Raw genomic sequence first — 20,761 nt, forward strand, 5'->3', positions numbered from 1 at the left:
TTAGCCTTGGTTGTGTTGGTTTTGCCGATGAAGCTCCGGCCAAGGATAAGCTGTTCGATGGTGATAATTAGATTGCTCGTCTCTAAGAATTTGTAGAATTTTGCAGATTTTGATTTGGACTTCTTGTTGGAAAAAAAAAAAATCAATGTTTCGAAATCCTTGAGATAAAGTAAACAGTAAATCCTACAATTTGCTCATATAAAAAGGTTCGAGAGTCGATATTATTTATCTCTAGGAATAATCATTGGCAATGAACTTTCAATAAAAGGCCTCCACCAAGTTGATTGAGCCACTGAATCATAAAAATTTATCATTCTTTATTGGAGCTCTCGTCTCGCTAAATAATCCTCAATCTACGAGGAAGCAATTGTTTCGTGTACATAATCTTCCGATCCCTTTTACCTTCATGCGCTGAGAAAGCTGGTCTAAAATTTTAAATTGCAGATTTTGGGGAACATCCTCGATAGGAAGTTTGTCTACTTTCTAGCATGATGATTGTAAAGATATTCTATGGACAAGATGTTATAATGTTTAAACAATAAATTACGCTGATAACTTAAAATTTTAAAATATTGATAGTAATCCCACAAAATCTCACATAGTATTAGATCTTAAGTTTTTAGAGCATTTGGTGATAAACCCACAAAATCTTATATGATATCAGAGTTAGAGGTCCTTATTGAATATGCCTCTAGTGACATTATTGGCCTATCTCCACGAAACTTTTGGACACATAGCAAACGGACATGAATGGTTTTTTGGACCTGAATACATCGGATTCATATACCATTCACACAAATCATGAAGTTTGGACATCGGATGAAATAAATAATCAACAACAGACCAAGAGTTTTGGGATCCATTTGCGATTCCCCACAATAGCACACTATCGACCATCCAACGTTGTCATTGAGACTGCATTAATAGAATGGAGTTCTTCATGTGTCGAGATTGCGCTTGAGTCCATTGAACTTCTTTCCATAAAGAAACCGGGCTGTTTAGGTCGAGGCAAGCTTGCACTTTCATTTCCTAACATGGCAACAATAGAGCACATCGTTGGTCTATCGTTGGCGAACTTCTGCACACATAACAAGCCGATATGGATACATCTTTGTACTTGAGGTTCCACCAGATCATACAAGCATCCATCAATGAGTTCCGTGGCTCTGTTTGCACTCCAAAGCAACCATGCCTGAAAAATTGCATAGCGGGCTTAGCGTTGCAAGTGAAAAGAGGGAGATAAGGGAGAGAGAACAGCCTATGCTCTGGATTTTTTTTCTCTTACATGTCCAAGAAGGTTATGTTGATGACTTGGGTGGCAGAATCCTCTGTTTCATTTGCCACTTACAATCTCTAACAAAAGCACGCCAAAGCTAAAGATATCGGATTTCACAGAGAATTTTCCATCGAATGCATACTCAGGGGACATATAGCCACTGTAATGACAAAGTGATTGGTGTTTGCCTTTTCACATAATATATAGTACTATATAGAGATTTTCTGAAAAGATGAGTTCTTACTAGGTTCCGATGATTCTCCTTGTCTTTACTTCTTTCTCATCACCAGCGAAAATTCTTGCCAACCCAAAGTCAGAGATCCTAGGGCGTAGGCTGTCATCCAATAAAATGTTGCTAGCTTTGAGATCACGGTGAATTACTTGGAGTTTAGAATCATGGTGGAGATACAGAAGACCTCTAGCAATCCCGATGATAATATCAAAACGTTTTCCCAGTCTAACAATAAGCATCTTTCATGATCTGTATATGCAGATAAGTTTAGTCAACCAGAAGAATTAATTCGGTCCACAGATAGTATCATGATCAAGTAACATGCTTGAATAAAGGTCTAGAGGCCTAACCAAAGATAAAATAATCCAAGCTCTTGTTTTGCATGTACTCATAAACCAAAATCTTTTCCTCCCTCTCCAAGCAACAACCCAGAAGCCCCACAAGATTCCGGTGTTGAAGTTTGGCTATCAGAATTGTTTCATTCTTGAACTCTTCAAGACCTTGTCCTGAGTTTCTTGACAGTCTCTTCACTGCTACTTCTTGTCCTGTGGAAAGATTGCCCTGCGTATGGCGTATAGAGTAGACAGTTCAACAAAGAAACATGATAACACTGCTTGCAGTCAGCTTTGTCTTGGAACATGCGTGGCCCATTACCTTGTAAACTGGGCCAAAGCCACCAGCTCCAATCAGATTATTCTCAGAAAAACCGTCTGTAGCGTTAACCATGGTAGCCAGATCAAAAAGTGGCAAGTCAGCATCTTCCTCCTTGATTTTCCTACCTGAAAAAGACCAGTTACAACAAAAATCTTAGCCGAAACATTTGTTAACCTCACAAAAGGGCCTGAAGATCTCTTTGTATATTCTGGAGGTGTACATTCATGAATAAAGAATTACTGGATAATCCCGGAATGGTTTAATGTAAATATACTTGCGCTATATTCGCTTTTTATGGCTTCATATGAAAAAAATTTCTCATCATCACCATTAAAGAACACCAGCTTGGTCAGTGCATGCAAAACCATTGGAACAGCACTGAATTGTATTCCATCCCACGTTCCTGTTCGATATTTCTTTCCGGATCCTAAGCTGATGAGTTCAAATTGAGGCAACCCTTGTATATTTAACCTGTAAATATAGTCTCCGGGGGAAGGATCATCCATGCTTTTCCAAGAAGTCAGATGTCTTCCTAAACCAATTTTCAAGTCCCATCCTAATTTCATACCAGGTAGTTGTGTATCTGACGGATGATCAAAGCTCTGCCACGAATATTCATCAGAATTCAGACTATAATTCTCTCTGAGAACAAGATTTCCAGTGTCTAAGAGCTGTGCAACCGGATTTTTCAGAACCCTGGAGAAATTTGAAGACCAGATGACGCTGTTCGATTGGTTGAAAAGAACTAGATCTCCATCATGACCAAACGCGAGAACTCCGTGTGAATCAGTGAGGGATTTTCCCTGTTGGCAACCCAAACAACTCTTCCCGGACTAATCTTGTACCATATGCCGATGTACCTGTTCTTGGAGTTGCCAGGAGAGAAGAAGCCGAGCTCAAAGCTTTGGTCAGAAGAGACCAATGACTCTCCATCTTTCATAGACTGGCCTGAACTGAACGTGTCAGCTGCCGTCGATAAGCCAAAGACTGACAGGCAGATAAAGTAAAGGCAGATGAACAAAGTAGGAGTTTCCATGCCTCCGCGAATCTGTATAAGATTTAGAAGAAAAAGTACACCTGCTTGCGCCCTGCAAGCTAAAATCTATCATTCAGATAGAAATAGAAATGTGATCAGTACTGTATACCTTAAGCTGTCAGGATAGAAATTTTCAGTTGACTCTACTGATCAACTCACATGTCCAGCAAGACCTGCGGACATTATTTCTAGGTCGTACGCATCACGTTTCTTACTTCTAGGACACGTGGGTCACAAGATTCTTGGTTCTTACTTTGGCTTTATGCTTGATTATGTAACATCTCGAGCCCCACTGACCGAGATTCTTGGTTCTTATTTTGGCCTTATGCTTGATTTTGTAACATTCTGGGCCCCACTATGTAATATTTATCCGCTTTGGGTCACTCGTCCTGGCGCGGACGGAACCGCCATCCCAACCACGGTCTTTTTTCTCACGGCTGTGGCCCACACACTGTGTAATATTGCCCTAGCGCGGATGAACCGCCATCTCAGCCACGGTCTTTTTCCACGGCTTTGGAGCCCCACACACTGTGTAATATTGTCCACTTAGGGTCACCCGCCCTAGCGTGGACGAACTGCCATCCCAGTTATGGTCTTTTCCCTCATGGCTTTAAAACGCATTACACAAAAGTTAGAGGGACCAGCCTTATAAGCTAATCAAGACCTCCCTCCCTAGGTGATGTGGGATAAGAGAAGAGAGGGACCCCTTCCTTGCGCACATCCGAAGATCGTCGCTCGGGCCGTCTAACTTGTGTAACACATTTTAAAGCTATGATGGAAAAGACCGTTGCTGGGATGGCGGTTCGTTCGCGCTAGGGTGAGTGACCCAAAGCAGACAATATTACACAATAGGGCCCATGACAGATTATTAGCACATGCATGAATATGCATTTTCATATTCAAACTATACCACACACATTGTAATCTGCTGTAATTGATTAGGTTCACCCTGCGTTTATCGATGTCATCGTGGCATTAAACACGGGGGCATCATAGACGGCCTTTGGCTGAGTAGCGATGTGAAATGTGAAATTGCGAGTACTTTAGCTTTAAGAATGTAAAGGGACCAAGGGTGCGTTTGGGAACCACTTCCCAAAGCCCCTTGGGAGTCCAAAGCCCCTTGGGCGAAAAAAAGAGTGTTTGGCAAAACACTTTGGAAGGGACTTAATGGCAAAGCAAGCATTTTTAAGGCTGAAAGCCCAAGGCGGTGAGGACCGCCTTGGGCTTTCAGCTTTCTCGGCATGCCCACGAAGACCTTTGTTCACTTTTTTCTTTTCCAAAATTGTCCTCAAGAATTTTTTGTTTTTCCAGTGCGTGCCCTTGGATGTAACACTGTTCATCTTCTCTGGGCCAACAACTGCTACAAGGACGCCGCGACCTAGGCGATCTTCGTCGGAGAGTCGGGCGACCTCCGTGAGTCGCGGCGTTGCCGGCGACCGCCGTCGCCGCACTTGCGACCTCCGCACGGAGCTCGTCGGGGCCGCGCGACCCATCCGGGTCGCCGGTCAGTGGTCGCGACCAGATCTCGGTGCCGGAGGTCGAGGCGGCGACCGGATCCGGGTCGCGCGACCTCGCCACCCGGGATCGGGTCGCAGCGGGATCGCGCGACCTCGCCGCCCGGATCTGGGTCGCGAGGTCCTCCCGCGACCTCGACGCCCCGGATCTAGGTCGCCGGAGGTCGAGGCGGCGTCGCGCGACCTCGCCGCCCCAGATCCGGGGTCGCCGGAGGTCGAGGCGGCGTCGCGCGACCTCGCCGCCCCAGATCCGGGGTCGCCGGAGGTCGAGGCGGCGTCGCGCGACCTCGCCGCCCCAGATCCGGGTCGCGGAGGTCGCGACGGCGTCGCGCGACCTCGCTGCCCAAGAACCGAGGTCGCCGGGAGGTCGCCGGCGGTCACCGGAGGTCGCCGACGACCACCGCCCTTGCCGGTCAATTTCTTTTTTAATTTTTCTTTTGACAATTTTTTTACCACAAAACTCCTTTGTAAATGTAAGTTCCCAAACACCATTTTGCTCAAAGCACTTCACAAAGAGCTTTCAAAATACAATTTACCAAACACAGTTTGCATTTTGGAAAACACTTTAACTCAAAGGTCTTTGCATTTTCCTAAAGACTTTCCCCAAAAGTGGTTCCCAAACGCACCCCAAGTCGTATAACAGATTGTTATTTGATGTTTGAACATCACCGGACTTTTAACTACGGACTTCCCAGTTTGTCGCATCAAGCTACTAGATAGACCTCGAAAGAGATCACCGCCTTGGTCTTTCATTTGTCACTTCAGTCAGAACTGAAAACCCACCAAAATTGAAATTTTTGGGACAATTGTTCTGGCTCTTAAAGAGTCGAGACCCGTCAAAATCTATGGAAGGCCCTTCTTCTGCCGGCATCAGAGCGGTCATAACACGACACATATACCTACGACCCCTTCGTTGATTTTTAGTTTCTTTTTCTGTTTCTGGCATTCGCATTTGACGAATTTAGACTTGGAACATACCAACATAAATTAATGACAATTATCCATTGGGTCTTAGCTCTCAACCGCTTCAATTTCCAAAAATTGGTTTATCGCCACTAATTGCAGCTTCTTTTCAAAGACAAGCAACTATGCCAAAATACTTGGGTTGCTAATGTTGGCTTCTAATTGCTGACGGTTATCGCAATGTCGAATTTCTTTTCATCTTACTTAGGTTCTCTAAGTGCTTTGACAATTATCTTAATTTAATGAAAATTAATAAAGGGTAAATTTGTTACAAATATATCATTTTTGAGCTTTTTTGTAGTCAGAAATTAATTTGATGTAACCTATCACAAATTTACTAAATTAAGGATTTAGTGATCAAAAAATTAATATGAGATAATTTTGTAAATTTGAGATTTTTCATGATATTAACCCTATAATGCTTCAATGCTCAACGCGCGACTTACCTGCGTACGGGGCCGGCGGTGGGGGCCTCGAGCTCCAGGGGTTTACTCTCCGCCGCGAAGTGGCAGAGCGGAGGTTCCTTGGGTCACAAAAAAAAAAAAAAAACCCTATAATTTTTATTGATGCAGTCAAAGAGTTGTTGGACTCATTCAATTAGGACCAAACAATAGTTACTCTGCAAATGGCGAATGATCTTTGTATTATTCATAAATGTGGAAATACTTTCCCTCCCTGGTAGAGTATTTATCTATGTATCGTATAAGGATAAAGTGAAGCACTAAATATAACGATTTGCTCATATGAAAGGTTAGAGAGTTGATATAATTCACTACGAATAATCACTGGCTCAATTTATTTTTTTAAAAGGCCCATACCAAGTTGCTTGACCCACTGAATTATGAAAACGAGAATCCTTTGCTGTAGCCCTTGTCTCGCGTTAACCAGTCCTCCATCTGCAAGGCGGCGACAAATTTGCGAACACAAATATCACATATTCATGGAAGAGGCAACTGCATGTATGCCTTCAGAACCTTTTCAGAATGTTTTTAGTAATGTTTTCCAAAATTTTAGAAACTGATGAAGCAACATCAAAGTGCAGGTCACTGCAACTTTCCCACATCGAAGATTGTAGTGATCGGAGACCATCTTCTGATCCTTTCTCCCTTCATTTACCGAGAAAACTTCTCTGAATTCCACATGCAGGGAACTTCCTCGATGGGAAATTTATCGACCTTCTGGCATGGTGATTGTAACAATATTTCTTGTGTATGATTCTTCCCTTGGAAGATGCTTATGTGCTCAATGGACCTCTCTCCTCAAAGAACCTTGGCTATTTAGGCCGTGGCAAGATTGCTTCCTCATTCACTAACATGAGAATGACTGAACACATCGTTGGTCTATCTTTAGGACACTTTTGGACACATACCAAACCGACTTGAACGAATCTCTCTACTTGGGATGCAATGAAGGAGTCACGTAGAGATTCATGTAGAAGTTCCAAGGACCTACCTACGCTCCACAGCAGCCATGCCTAGGACAAATCCATTCATGTCATTAAGCATCACATAAGAGACGAGTTTATACAAACCATACTGTAAGACTTACATGCCCAACAAGGTTGTGTTCATGATTAGGATGGCAAAATTCTTGTTCCCTTTGCCATTTACTTTCTCAAGCAAAATTACACCAAGGCTAAAAATATCGGATTTTACTGAGAATTTTCCATCAAAAGCGAGAAAATATTTGATGGTTAGCAATTATCACGTCACCAATCTAGGTGGCTCTATTGAAATGTCAACAAGTGTTTCACGGACTTTTTTATTTTTTTAGTCAGTTCTACTCTAATCCTACTCTAATGCTCACTCTCAGACTTTTGTCCCCCCTCCTTGTAGAGCGCGGAAGTCGAAACATACTCCTGAAATAAATTTGTCTTCACCCCAAGCCTCCTGAGAATGTGGAGATTTGAACCTCTCATCTCTTCTTTCCACGGACTTGGAAGGCTGGAAATTAGAGAAGTCTAAAATGTGAGGCTTTCTTTTTTTCTCTCTTCTGTCAGCTGACTTGAGAAAGAACTGAGGAGACTCGGTAATTAATGCTTGAATTTGAGTTGCCGCTTAAAACTCTCTCCCCTCTTTTCAATTTTCAAGCTTCTTGGCCTTCTCGGAGAAGAGAAGCGATGAAGCCTTCTCGCCCTTTTCTCTTCCACGCCCCTCCGCCTTTGCCTTCCCCTTCCCCAAAGCCGCCTTTGGTCACTACTGCTGCCTGGGTCTGCCTTTGGCACGTCGCCTCCCCAAGAGCCCCGCTCAGTCGCAGCTGCTGGGTCCTGAGCCTGCTTCACCTCCGCCATTGCCTCCGGAGCCTCATCGCGCCGATCTTTTGGGAACCCTAGCGACGTTTACTATGGCCGCACCATCTCTCTTAGCCTCGAAAACTTCTGGCCTCCGTCCGATTGCGTCCCTCCGACGAGCTCGTTATCATGATCTCGTCATCTGGGAACATTTTGGATACCCGCAGCTGACGGTGTGGTTTGGGTGTTCTTTTTCCCTAACCGAGCTACGGAAAACCTTGGAACATCGCGGTCGGGGAGGATTATCCGAAATAAAAGACTCGACTTCGCTGAGTTCACCTGCACCCGAGTCCCCGTAAAATTTGGATAGAAGAAGATGTCGACCATGTACGTATTGGAGCCGTCGATGAAGGGGAAGGTTTGTCTCCATGTGTGTGTGATCTGAGTTTTTGTTTGATTCTTCTGGAATGGCACTGAGAAGTTGTGGACTCCTATTTTACTGTGATTGCGTCATGAATCTAGCTGCTTTTTACTTTTTCGCGATCTGGTTTTGATTCGATTCTCTTCCTCATGCTTTATTTTTGGACACGTGGTTGGAAGTTGCGCTCTGATGAGTTTATGATTAATGTGAAAGCAACGTTAACATGATCAATCAGGCTCCTTCTGCATTCGATTCCAACCTCCAATTCGTGTTTCTGCGTCTTCGCTTCGCGGAAATGGCTGCCAAGGCTGAGCCAATTGCTCGCCTCCCTGCAAAAATTAAGATGAGTGAATTGTGAATTGGGTTGAGATTGGTTATTCAATGCTCAAGAATGGATGGTGGAGTAGCTTTTTAGGGATTGAGTTTGTGTTCTATGGAGTTTTTAACATATCTTTAGTTTGGTGTGCACTCGCATTGAAAAGATGGTTAGATCTTTCATTTGGTTTGTGTTAAAGATAGATTTTGTTGTGAGAAGAGGAAATATCCAATTATTTTGTCAGTTTGGCCTTTCAGAAACGAAAATATTGAAGGAGGGTGAAGTCATGTAGAATTGAACTTGTGTATGAACAGTAATTAAGCTTAATTCACTTTGAGTGAAGTCCTTGATCTTAAGATTATATGTGTAGTATTATCATGCTCTTCAACATCGTTTAATTTCTGTATTCAAAGGAATTTGGTTTTCAAATTCATAACCTTGTATGTACTTCTTGATGGTCGGATGAGCTAATGTCTTGACTGTGGGCATTAATGGTTGAAGCTAGCTAGATTTGTGTATTTAAGTTGGATGATATTGTCAATATATTTGTCGATAAGCTGGTCGAATTTGCTGTCTGCTCGCAGTTAGGCATTTCAATGTAAAATACCTTTTCCACTTTGTTATTGTTCGAATGAGGTGGTTGCTTAGCTTTTGGATGAGATTGTATGGCAATGGTTGTGGTAATGTATGTGATTGTGTCCAATAAGTTTCAGTTTCCTCTATTACGTGGTCTGCATAAGCTGCCTTGTTCATTTTTACCCTGATTTTTGCTGTCTACTTGCAGTTCAAGGTGGCGATCCTACGCGCCCCAGCACACGTCCCTTCTTTCTCTATTGAAATGGAATTGCAGGGATTTCAAGCAAAACCAATTGGTTTTGTTGATAGTTATTGTTGCTAGTGATGGCTGATGTGTTATTGCCGTTCTGTTGCATTAGTTCATGTGACACTAGAGCTTGCATTAGTTCATGTGACACTAGAGCTTGCAACACCTCATTTGAATAAGAACAAAGTGGAAAAAGTATTTTACATTGAAATGCTTAGCTGCAAGCAGGCATAACTAGCTTATTGTGCTTCCTTAGTACTATAAGCAAAGAGCCAATAAAATTTAATTAAGTAGGAGAAATATATTGACAAGATCATCCAACTTAAATACACAAATCTAGCTAGCTTCGATCATTAATGCCCATAGTCAACATAGTAGCTCAACTGACCATCAGGAGGTACAGACAAGGTTATGAATTTGAAAACCAAATTCCTTCAAATTCAAAAATTAAACAATGTTGAAGAGCATGATAATACTACATGCATAATCTTAAGATCAAGGACTTCACTCAATGTGAATTAAGCTCAATTATTGTCCATACAACAGTTCAATTCTACATGACTTCACCACTCATTTAATATTCCTGTTGCCAAAAGACCAAAGTGACAAAACAAGTTGGAAATTTCCTCTTCGCACAACAAAATCTATCTTCGGCACTAGCCAATTGAAAGATCTAACCATCTTTTCAATGCGAGTGCACTCCAAACTGAAGATACGTTACAAACTTCATAATTTCAAATGATAAATAAATCAGAACGCAAGAGTTTCTTGAACCTGCGAGGGACATTGCGAAGATACCTCATCCTACCAGTTGCTATGGTCTTCCTTCAGATTGCCTTCACACTCTAGTTATCTAAAAACAGTGATTAAATACAACTAAATGTGTGAAAAGAAGATTTACTCTTGCCATATGCTGTCACAAGGAAGAAAACAATAAGCAACCTCATCACTGGCTCACAACATCAATAGTGCTAAGAGAAAGCAAAAGCGGGGACAACATAGAGCAAACGGCAGAACTAACCTACATTGAAGAATTTGTACATGACAGATTTCTATATTCATAATTTCCTTTTTAGAGAACCATCTTTAGAGCACAATGTCTTATATATTTGTGCAAAACCCAGCCAAAAGCCAATCTTTTGTTTTTCCCCCCACCCTAGAATACACGATTGACTTGTGCAGATCCTACATTGAAGCGAGAACTAATGCAATCTCTAGTCACATGAACAAATGCAATAGAACATCACTAAAACATCAGCCATCACCATCAACAATAACCATCAACAACACCCTCTATGCTAACAGACCGAACAAATTGCTCAAAATCTCTGATATTACATTTCGAGAGAGGGGGAGGGAAGGGGGACCTGTGCCGGAGCCACTAGGAAAGGATTGACACCTTGAACAAGGAAGTCCTCGACGATGTGGTGAAAGATGGTGCCGTTGTAGTAACATTCAAGGCAGAGCTGAAAGAAGTTCCTCATGGCCTTGGGCGCTTCTTCTGGCCAGAGCTTGATGTCGAGTGGGCCGTGCGTAGTGTTCAGCACTAACATACACAGTCGACATCTTCTTTTATCCAATTGCTACAGGGACTCTAGGTGCAGTGATCTCGATGAAGACGAATCTCTGATTTCAGAGTTTCCTCCCTGACTGCAATGTTCCAAGGATTTTTGTAGCTCGATTGAGGAAGAAAAACACCCCAACGATGTCTTCAGCCACCAGTACTCGAAATGTCACCAGATGATCCAGAGACGTAAAGTGGACGAGATCGTGGATGGGATGAGGCGTGATAACGAGCTCGTTGGAGGGACGCAATCGGACCGAGGCCCATAAGTTTCCGAGGCTGAGAGATATGGTGTGGCCACAGTAGATGCCGCCAGGGTTCCCAAGAGACCGGCACGAGCATGCGTGGGGGGGCGTTAGAGAGAGAGGAGTCTGATGAATCGTGGCAGCCAATGAGGCTCCGGAGGCGACGATGGAGGCGAAGGGGGCTTGGGACCGAGCAGCTATTTTATACCATAGGCGTAGTTTCCAGAGGAAAAAAAATCCATGCTTACCCAAGAAATCAGGTACCGTTCGCAAACCGGTTTTCAAGCTCCATCCAACTTTCATACCAGCTAAAGGGTCAGGCAATTTCCACTACCAAAGAAGATATCACTCCTAGCATGCATGTGAAACTTCCAAAGCCCATAAATCATACGTTAAATTGTCACTTGGAAGAAGGGAAAAAAAATTCTACCGATTTGATCGCACCTCTGTGGTCAATGGTTTTTTGGACCAGCATACATTGATCGTGAATCAAGAAGTCTTGGACAATGAATGAGATAAATGAGTAATGAAATTTCTCAGATCTATTCGCATTTCCTAACAAAGTTACACTACCGACCATCCAACATCGTCACCGTGACTCCATTAACAGAATGGAGTTCTTCATGTGCTGGGGTTGCGCTTAAGTCCATTGAACTTCTTTCCATAAAGAAACCAGGCTGCTTAGGTCGAGGCAAGCTTGCACTTTCATTTCCTAACATGGCGACTACAGAGGACATCGCTGGTCTATCGTTGGGGAACTTCTGCACGCATAACAACCCGATATGGATACATCTTTGTACTTGAGGTTCCACTGAATCACGCAAGCATTATCAACGAGTTCCATGGCTCTGTCTTCAATCCAAAGCAACCATGCCTGAAAAATAGCAACTCGGGCTCAGAAATGCAAGACAAAAAGAGAGACACGAGGGAGAGAGAACAACATATTCTCTGGATCTTTTCTCTTACGTGTCCGAGAAGGTTATGGTGATGATTTGGATGGCAGAATCCTCTGTTTCTTTTGCCGCTTACAATCTCCAACAAAAGCACACCAATGCTAAAGACATTGGATTTCACAGAGAATTTTCCATTGAATGCATACTCAGGGGACATATAGCCACTGTAATGGCAAAGTATTAGTCTTTTAGAAAAATATACAGTCCTATCCAGAGATTTACTGAAAAGAAGAGTTCTTACTAGGTTCCGATGATTCTCTTCGTCTTTGCTTCTTTCTCATCGCATGCAAAAATTCTTGCCAACCCAAAATCTGAGATTCTAGGGCTTAGGCTGCCATCCAGTAAAATGTTGCTAGCTTTGAGATCACGGTGAATTACTTGAAGTCTAGAATTGTGGTGTAGCTAGAGAAGACCTCTCGCAATCCCAATGGTGATGTCAAAACGTTTTTCCCAGTCTAACAGTAAGCATTTTTCACGATCTGCACATGCAGACAAGTTTAGTCAACCGGAGGAATTAAGTTCAGTGCATCATGAACCTCTGTGAATATAGGGTCTAGAGAACTAACCAAAGATAAAATAATCCAAGCTCTTGTTTTGCATGTACTCATAGACCAAAATCCTTTCGTCCCTCTCCATGCAACAGCCTAGAAGCCCCACAAGATTCCGGTGTTGAAGTTTGGCTATGAGAATTGTTTCATTCTTGAACTCTTCAAGACCTTGTCTTGAATCTCTTGACAGTCTCTTCACTGCTACTTCTTGTCCGGTAAAAAGATTGCCCTGCACATTGCATATAGAGTATACATGCTAAACAATAAAATATGATCATCCTATCTGCAGTTAACCTTGCCTTGGAATATGCATGGCTTGTTACCTTGTAAACTGGACCAAATCCACCAGCTCCAATCAGACTATCCTCAGAAAAACTGTTCGTAGCATTAACAATGGTAGCCAGATCAAAAAGTGGCAAATCAACATCTTCCTCCTTGATTTTTGAACCTAAGAAAGACCACTTACTATAAAAATGTACGGCGCAACCCATGTTAAAAACACAGAGGGGCCTTAATGTCTCTTTGTATATTGTGGAGGTGTACATTCGTAGAACCAATTATACTGACCCTTTCTCTTTATTCTGCAATTCTGGATTTGATGACAGTACACCGTGGCCGAGAGAAACAAAGCAGCAATAGCCGACATCAGTATGGCGATGACCATCCTTTTCTTCTTTGCAGAATTATGAACGAAATCTAGGATAGAGACCGAGAAGATTAAATGCAAACTTTGAGGTGCTGTTCCTGAATAAGCTGGTTAGAAGATAGATTGTCTAGAGAAAAATGCAAGATCGGCAAAATTAGTACCGAGTTCAGATTTTGGTAGGCGGATGTACAGAGCTTGCCCATAGTTATCTTCTTTGTACTCCTTAACGTCAAGTAGGCTTCCAAACCACAGGAGACAGCCGCTAACTCCTCTAACATCTGAATTAGCCTAAGCTGTACATGAACAGTTCTTTAAGCACTCGACCTCACATTCCTCGAGGCTCATGTTGTTGTTCAACCAGAACTCCAGCAGGTCGGAACAATTTATTGGTATTCTCCTCATGCATCCACCAGACCAATCGAGGAGATCCCATTGTTCTGGAGACTTCGGTACAAACCCCTTTAAGCAATCACATATTGGATCTCTGTTAATTCTACATACACCGTTGGCTCCACAAGCACCGTAAGCATCACATTTATCATTGGGTATCGAGTACATGATATTCCAGGCATTGCTTCTTGTACTCGCAACATAGAACTGGAGTCACCCGGTATGGTTGGTTAGTAGTCTTACAATAAATTCGCTTTTACTGACTTCATATAGAAGATACATTTGATTTTCACCATAGAAGAACAACGGCTTGATCACTGGATTCGATGCAATTGAAAAACCATTATATTGTATTTCAAACCATGGTCCTGTCCGATATATCTTGCCAGATCCTAAGTTGACGAATTCAAATCGAGGCAACCCGTTAATGTTCAACCTGAAAGTATAATCTCCAGGGGAAAGGGTCATCCTTGCTTTTCCAAGAAGTCAGACACCTTTCGAAACCAATTTTCACGTCCCATCCTAATTTCATACCAGTTAGTAGAGTATCTGACGGATGATCAAAACGCTGCCATCTATAGTCATCACAATTCAAACTAGAATTCTCTCTAAGGACAAGATTTCCAGTGTCTAAGAGCTGAGCAACGGGATTTTTCACAACCCTGGACAAATTTGAAGACCAGACGACAATCTTCGATTGGTTGACAAGAACTAGATCTCCATCATGGCTAAACGTGAGAAAACCATGTGAATTCGTAAGTGGCTTGTCCCTGTTGGGAACCCAAACAACTGTTTCTGGAGAGATCTTGTACCACATGCCGAAGTACCTGTTCTTGGAGTTGCCAGGAGAGAAGAAGCCGAGCTCAAAGCTTTGGCCAGTAGAGACCAGTTTCTCTCCATCTTTCATAGACTGGCCTGAACTTAATGTGTCAGCCGCAGTCGATAAGCCAAAGACTGACAGGCAAATAATGTAAAGGCAGATGAACAAAGTAGGTGTTTCCATGCCTGAACTAAATCATGCAGAACCGCAAATCTGTGTAAGATTTAAAAGAAAAAGTACAAAGTGCTTGCGCCCCGCAAGCTAAAATCTAGGATTCAGATAGAAATAGGAATGTGATCACCACTGGCAACCTTATACGAAACCGTCAGTATAGAAATTTTTCAGTTGACTGACCAACTCACATGTCCAGCAAGACTGGCGGAGATTAATTCTACTTCGTACGCATCACGCTTCTTACTTCTAGGATACGTTAGTCATAAGATTCTTGGTGCTTATTTTGGCCTTATGCTTGATTATTAGCACATACCTGAATACGCATTTTCATATTTGAACTATGCCACATAGATTGTAATCTACTGTAATTGATTAGGTTCACCCTGCGTTTATCGATGTCATCGTGGCATTAAACACGGGGGCATCATAGACGGCCTTTGGATGAGTAGCGATGTGAAACGTGAAATTGCGAGTACTTTAGCTTTAAGAATGTAAAGGGACCAAGCCGTATAACAATTCTGTTTGAGGTTTGAACATCACCTGACTTTTAACTGCGGACTTCTCAGATAGATCCCAAAGAGATCACCGCCTTGCTCTTTCATTTGTCACTGCAGTCAGAACTGAAAACCCACCAAAATTGAAATTTTGGGGACAATTGTTCTGGCTCTTAAAGAGTCGAGACCCGTCAAAATCTACGGACGGCCCTTCTGCCGGGCATCATAGTGGTCACAAGACGACACACGTACCTTTGACCCTTTCGTTGATTTATATTTTCTTTTTTTGTTTACGGTATTCACATTTGACGAATTTAGATTTGGAACTTCCCAACATAAATTAATGATAATTGTTCATTGAGTTTTAACACTTACCGCTTCAGTTTCCAAAAATTGGTTTATCGCCACTAATTGCAGCTTCTTTTCAAAGACAAGCAATTATGCCAAAACACTTGGTTGGCTAATGTTGGCTTCTAATTGCTTACGATTACCGCAATGATGAATTTCTTTTCATCTTACTTAGGTTCTCTCATGACGGCTATTTTAATTTAATGAAAATTAACGAGTAAATGTGTCACAAATATATTAGTTTTGGATTTTTTGTAATAAAAAATTAATTTGAGGTAATTTGTCATAAATTTGCTAGTTTGAGATTTTTAGTGATCAAAAAATTAATTTGAGATTAATTTGTCACATGAGTATTAATTTAGAGTTTTTCATAATATTAACCTTATAATTTTTATTGATGCCGTCAAAGTGTTGTTGGACTCATTCAATTAGGACCAAACAATAGATACTCTACAAATGGCAAAAAATCTTTATATTACTCATAAATGTGGAAATGCTTCCCTTGGGAGAGTATTTATCCAGGTTTCGTATAAGGATAAAGTGAAGCACTAAATATAACGATTTGCTCATATGAAAGGTTAGAGAGTCGATACAATTCACTATGAATAATCATTGGCTCAAATTTTTTTTTTTTAAAGGCGTATTCCAAGTTTCTTCACCCACCGAATTACAAAAATGAGAATCCTTTGTTGTAGCCCTCATCTCGCGCTAACTAGTCCTCTGTTGGAGTAAACTTCCTTGAGTGTTTTGAAGTTGACAAAACGTTTCCATCAGTCTAGTTTGAAGACTTGTAGACTCTTCCATCAAAGTTTGAAGACTTCCAGACTGCCAGACTCAAGATTCAAAGTCTATCCTCTTTGACAGTTTTCTAGACCGTTGAATAAGGCTTATCCAGAACTGAGTGTTGACACCTAAATTTTGGTGACCCTTTTAATTATTAGTCGCAATTAAAAAATTAGGGTTTAATTTTATCAATAATTAATTAATTGCATAACATTTAGTTATATTTGCATTTATTTTGTTATTTGCATTTTATCTATTGGCCCGGTGGCGGATGAATTCGAATTAGATGGATCAGTCCACGAAGCGAGCGAGTTGGCCCAAGCCCGTGTTTTTAATAATTAAAAATTATCTCATGGGAATATAATATTTTAAAATTTTTCCGAGGTATGAATCTTTTTTAGATAAGACAAATGGTTAAAAAATATTGCGATTTGGCCTTGAAAGATTTGGATTTAGAAAAAAATCTCATCTTAATCTTGAATCCTTATCAATATGGGATGAATTTTATGAAAAAATATTGCGATATTGCGATTTATCTTTGCGAGATTTGGATTTCGAGAAAATATTTATCATAATCCTAAATCTTTATCAATAGTGATCGGTTGGTGAAGATGTATCGCAAATATAGATTTGAAGAGGAAATCGAAAGCTTATCTCTTACCCCCTATAAAAGCCGTGTACGATGACATGAGAGAGCTTCTTTGAAAAAATTCAGAAAAAGGCCAAAAGGGAAGCCGTCCGTGGAGGTGTGTTGGAAAAAAAGAAGGAAAAGTCAAAGGAAAAGAGGAAAAGAGGGAAGGTGGCGTGAGAGAGACAGGTGAGAGAGAGAGAAAAGAAAAGTAGAGGGGAAAAGTACAAGCGGAGAGACACTGTTCATCGTCTCCCTCGCCGCCGCCCTCGTAACTTCCACCCGCAGCCAAGAAGCCCGCCGGACGCCCCACCTCCGCCGCACCTCCGAAGCCCGCAACCCGCAGTCTCTCGCTCGCCATCACCGAGCACCACCGACGCCGCCTCAAGCTCCGTTCGCCTGCTCCCGCCACCGCCGTTCCGCCGGTAGCCGTGCACCGGCGCGCCGCATCGTCACTCCGCCCGTCCCCGGTGCCCCCAGCCCGTCTCGCCTACAGCCCGCGCCTAGCCGCTCCGCTGCTCGCGAACTGTTTCCCTCAAGCGACGCCGAGCGACCCGCAGAGCCCGCGCCACGATCCGCTCGTTCAGCCCCAACGACGACCCACGGCCTCGACCCGTTTTTGCCTCGCAGGTCACCGGATTTCCCGACGCCGCTCGGATCCGATTCCCTCGCTCGCAAAGCACCGCTCCGATCCGGGAGCCCGAGCCACCATACGCCCATCCGATGGCCCAACGTCCCCGTAGCTCGCACCTCCGCGCCGGTCCGTGACGGTCGCCGCTGCACCGGTGGTCCGCTCGACGCCGCAGCCTCGAACCCATCGCGCTCCGCCTTTGCTCGACCTCCCAGCGATCCGACGCCCCTGTCCGCGAAGCCGCCGCCAATTCACCTCCGCGCGCTCGCCCACCGCCGATTCACCCTCGCCGGAGTTCCTCTTGCCGGCCCGACGACTCTCTCCCCTTGGAGATTCACGGCTGTGTGGAAAGAAAAAAAAAGAAAAAGAGAAAAAGAAAAATCAGATTAGGTAGTTTCTCTTTTATTTTTTTATTATTATTTCTTTAATATTCTGTTTTAGTGGAATTGTTCCTTAATGTATTATTGATATCCCAATATGAAATAGTCCCTCAAGCTAGGGATTGACAGTCCGATTTTCGCGCCCGAAATCCGACTCGCAATCCCTTATAAAAGTCGACAATCCAATCTCAAGCCCGAGATTTGATTCGCGATTTAATTTAAAATTGGCCAACCCGATCTCATGCGCGAGATATGGTTCGCTAATTTTTGGATGTTAATCTTATCTTGTTTGATTTGCTATCGTTAAGTTAGTTGAGTCAATCTTATTTTCGTAAAAGAAAAATCCAAAAAAATATTTGAGTTAGGATTAGATTTGCTGTCTTAGGGTTAAAATTGCAATCTTATCCTGAGTTTTAAATAAGAAAATCCAAAAAATGTTGAATTAAGATTAGGTTTGGCTATTATCTTTTACATTTAAAATAAGAATTTTATTTTGAATCATGGAAAAGAAAACCAAAAGAAAAAGCACATTCATTTAGGATGTTAGTTTTATTTGAATTGCATGTGGAAATTTTAATTTCAAAATTAAGATAAAAAACACAAAAAATCATCATGCATATATCATGTTGAATCAAGACGTTCTTTGCACGTCATCGCATATTAGATAAATTGCATGGTAGATTAAGATAATATCTTAGTTTAAATTAGAATTTAATATGACTTAATCCCTAGTTTAAATTAGATAGAATCTTAATCTAGCTAGATCATTTGAAATTTCATAAAATTTGTCTTAGGATAAATTAGTTGCAATTTCTAAGATAGATTGCATTTTTAAAATAAAAAATGTCATATGCATATGTCATGTAGAATTAGGGCATTCTTTGCACGTCATTGCATGCTAAGATTGCATATTATAGGTTTAGATAATTTCTCCTAAATAGATTGCATGCTTATTAGAAAATAAAAATCATGTGCACGTCATATAGAATTAGTTTCATACAATGCACATCATTTAGTGATTTTTGTTAGGTGCATTTAATTAGAAATTGCCCGTCACTAGAATTAGGTCATTAGATTAATTTAGATTGCATATTTAAATGTTGCATTTCTTTAATTTCGAATCTCATAGAAAATATAAAAAAAAATTATTTAGAATAAATCATCTCATGCTTGGGATAGATCACATGCTTAGTTATGTCATATTGCTTGGATCATATAGCTAAGTCATGTTGCCATGTCATATCATTCATGTTAAATTAGTGGCATGCATTGCATATTGCATGATTTTCATTAATTAAGTGAAAACAAAACAAAAATTGCGTGTTAATTAGAAATCATATTTAGGACTGCTGATGTGAATTCTAAACTAACATTGCAGATGCTTTCGTTGCTTTGAGGTAAGTCCTGCAATTTATTTTCTGCTTTACTTGAGTGTTAAATTGGTGGTTTGCGCACCGCATGAACACCTCACATGTTATGGAATTAGTTTTAAATCAATCCAAACTCCTTGCCAAACATTTTTGAAAATAAAAAGAATGGTACCGAAAGGGCATTAGAGAAATCTAATGTAATCAAGTCCCCGTACCCTTAGTCTCTGGTTCGTAGGAGTAAAGTAATTATCCCATTATTTTACTTAGGTGTCTAATCGACCTACCATAAACTGATTAGTGGCGACTCCTAAATAAAATCAATTTGCATGTTAAGAATTCAAACCTAAGTCACGAATTGGTATGGGCTTGGGAGAGCCCGAGTTAAGTTTAGGTTTAACAATCCATTAGCCAAACCCTAGGTGGTTGAAACCCAAAAATTGGTCGCGACAAACTTGGCGACTCCGCTGGGGATTTTGAGTTAAAACTCTTAGTGGACTTAGGCCAATTTCTTTTTGAAAAAATATTTTTGTTTGGCAGCGAGGATTCCAGGTGCGTCCCTAACATTTAAGGTGTTAAATGTTCTTGCAGATTGGGAGGTATAAGGGGAAGTGATTGCTAACCCTTGCCTTGCAGGTTGGAGTTAGGGATGTATGGTTTATTTCATTTTTTTGAAGTGTTGTTTGATTTAAATTGATGTGCATGCTTTGCATAAATCACTACACTTTGCACACACAACCTGCCGCCGGACCTGGGCCGCACAAGATCATTTAGGATGGTGTTGAGATGGATACCACTCCGACCGCATTCTCGCGGTACGAGTCGCCCATCTCAATCCCGAAGTTTCTCTCATGGTGTCAAGAGTACCCACCTCGGTCCGCATGCTCGCGACCCGGGTCGGCTCTTTGACCAAGCCAGAGTCATGAGGACCCGACATAGTCCACAAGCCCGTGGCTAGTCTGATCATCCTTGTGACTCCACATTGATAAGCCTTATGATTAGAAATCGAGCCACTTACCATGCGCATGTCTATGTGATTGCCGTCGATTTTTCTTGGTAAAGTAAGTTTTCTATCCCTATACCATGCAATTTATTTTGTCATGATTTTTGTCTGTCCATGACAATCTAAGATAGTCATTTGATTTAATTCCTTTCAAGAATGAAATGAGGAAATTGCCATGCAATAAATCATTTGGAAAATAAAAAAAACTTTAGAGAATTTGTTTTCAATTCATGCCTAGGAAATTTGATTTTACTAGGATGTCTATTTTTCTAGCTCTCTTTAGGAAATTCCCTCCGGTAAGAGCTTTTCATAAATAAAAAAA

At 41.7% G+C, this 20,761-nt stretch overlaps 1 protein-coding gene, 1 long non-coding RNA gene and 1 pseudogene across 2 annotated transcripts; all 3 read right to left on the minus strand.

The window, feature by feature from the left end:
• Positions 1–996: 996 nt before the first annotated feature.
• LOC108954024 lies at positions 997–1,604 on the minus strand. Its single transcript, XR_005551888.1, has 3 exons — positions 1,521–1,604; positions 1,286–1,436; positions 997–1,192 (listed from the first exon to the last, which is right to left on the minus strand). It is a non-coding gene; the product is annotated as an uncharacterized LOC108954024 (long non-coding RNA).
• Positions 1,605–11,688: 10,084 nt separating this feature from the next.
• Positions 11,689–14,146, minus strand: LOC104451391 (annotated as a pseudogene).
• LOC120294314 (G-type lectin S-receptor-like serine/threonine-protein kinase At4g27290) lies at positions 13,710–17,419 on the minus strand. Its single transcript, XM_039314346.1, has 3 exons — positions 17,287–17,419; positions 14,248–14,765; positions 13,710–14,018 (listed from the first exon to the last, which is right to left on the minus strand). Exons 1-3 carry the CDS (start codon positions 17,417–17,419, stop codon positions 13,710–13,712), a joined length of 960 nt encoding a protein of 319 aa, XP_039170280.1.
• Between the last annotated feature and the right edge of the window lie 3,342 nt (positions 17,420–20,761).

The sequence above is a fragment of the Eucalyptus grandis genome, chromosome 6 (assembly GCF_016545825.1).
Source record: "Eucalyptus grandis isolate ANBG69807.140 chromosome 6, ASM1654582v1, whole genome shotgun sequence".
NCBI classification, from domain to species: domain Eukaryota; kingdom Viridiplantae; phylum Streptophyta; class Magnoliopsida; order Myrtales; family Myrtaceae; genus Eucalyptus; species Eucalyptus grandis.

Bases quoted from the DNA above. Each gene is read 5' to 3' on its own strand.
- LOC120294314 (XM_039314346.1), bottom strand. From the start codon at position 17,419: ATGGCGAGCGAGAGACTGCGGGTTGCGGGCTTCGGAGGTGCGGCGGAG. The intron at 14,766-17,286 runs GTACTTTTCCCC...TTTGCCTGTCAG, and splicing joins TGAACAGTGTCTCTCCGCTT to TCTTTGGCTTATCGACTGCG. The intron at 14,019-14,247 runs GTTGAACATTAA...GGGTGACTCCAG, and splicing joins CCTGGAGATTATACTTTCAG to TTCTATGTTGCGAGTACAAG.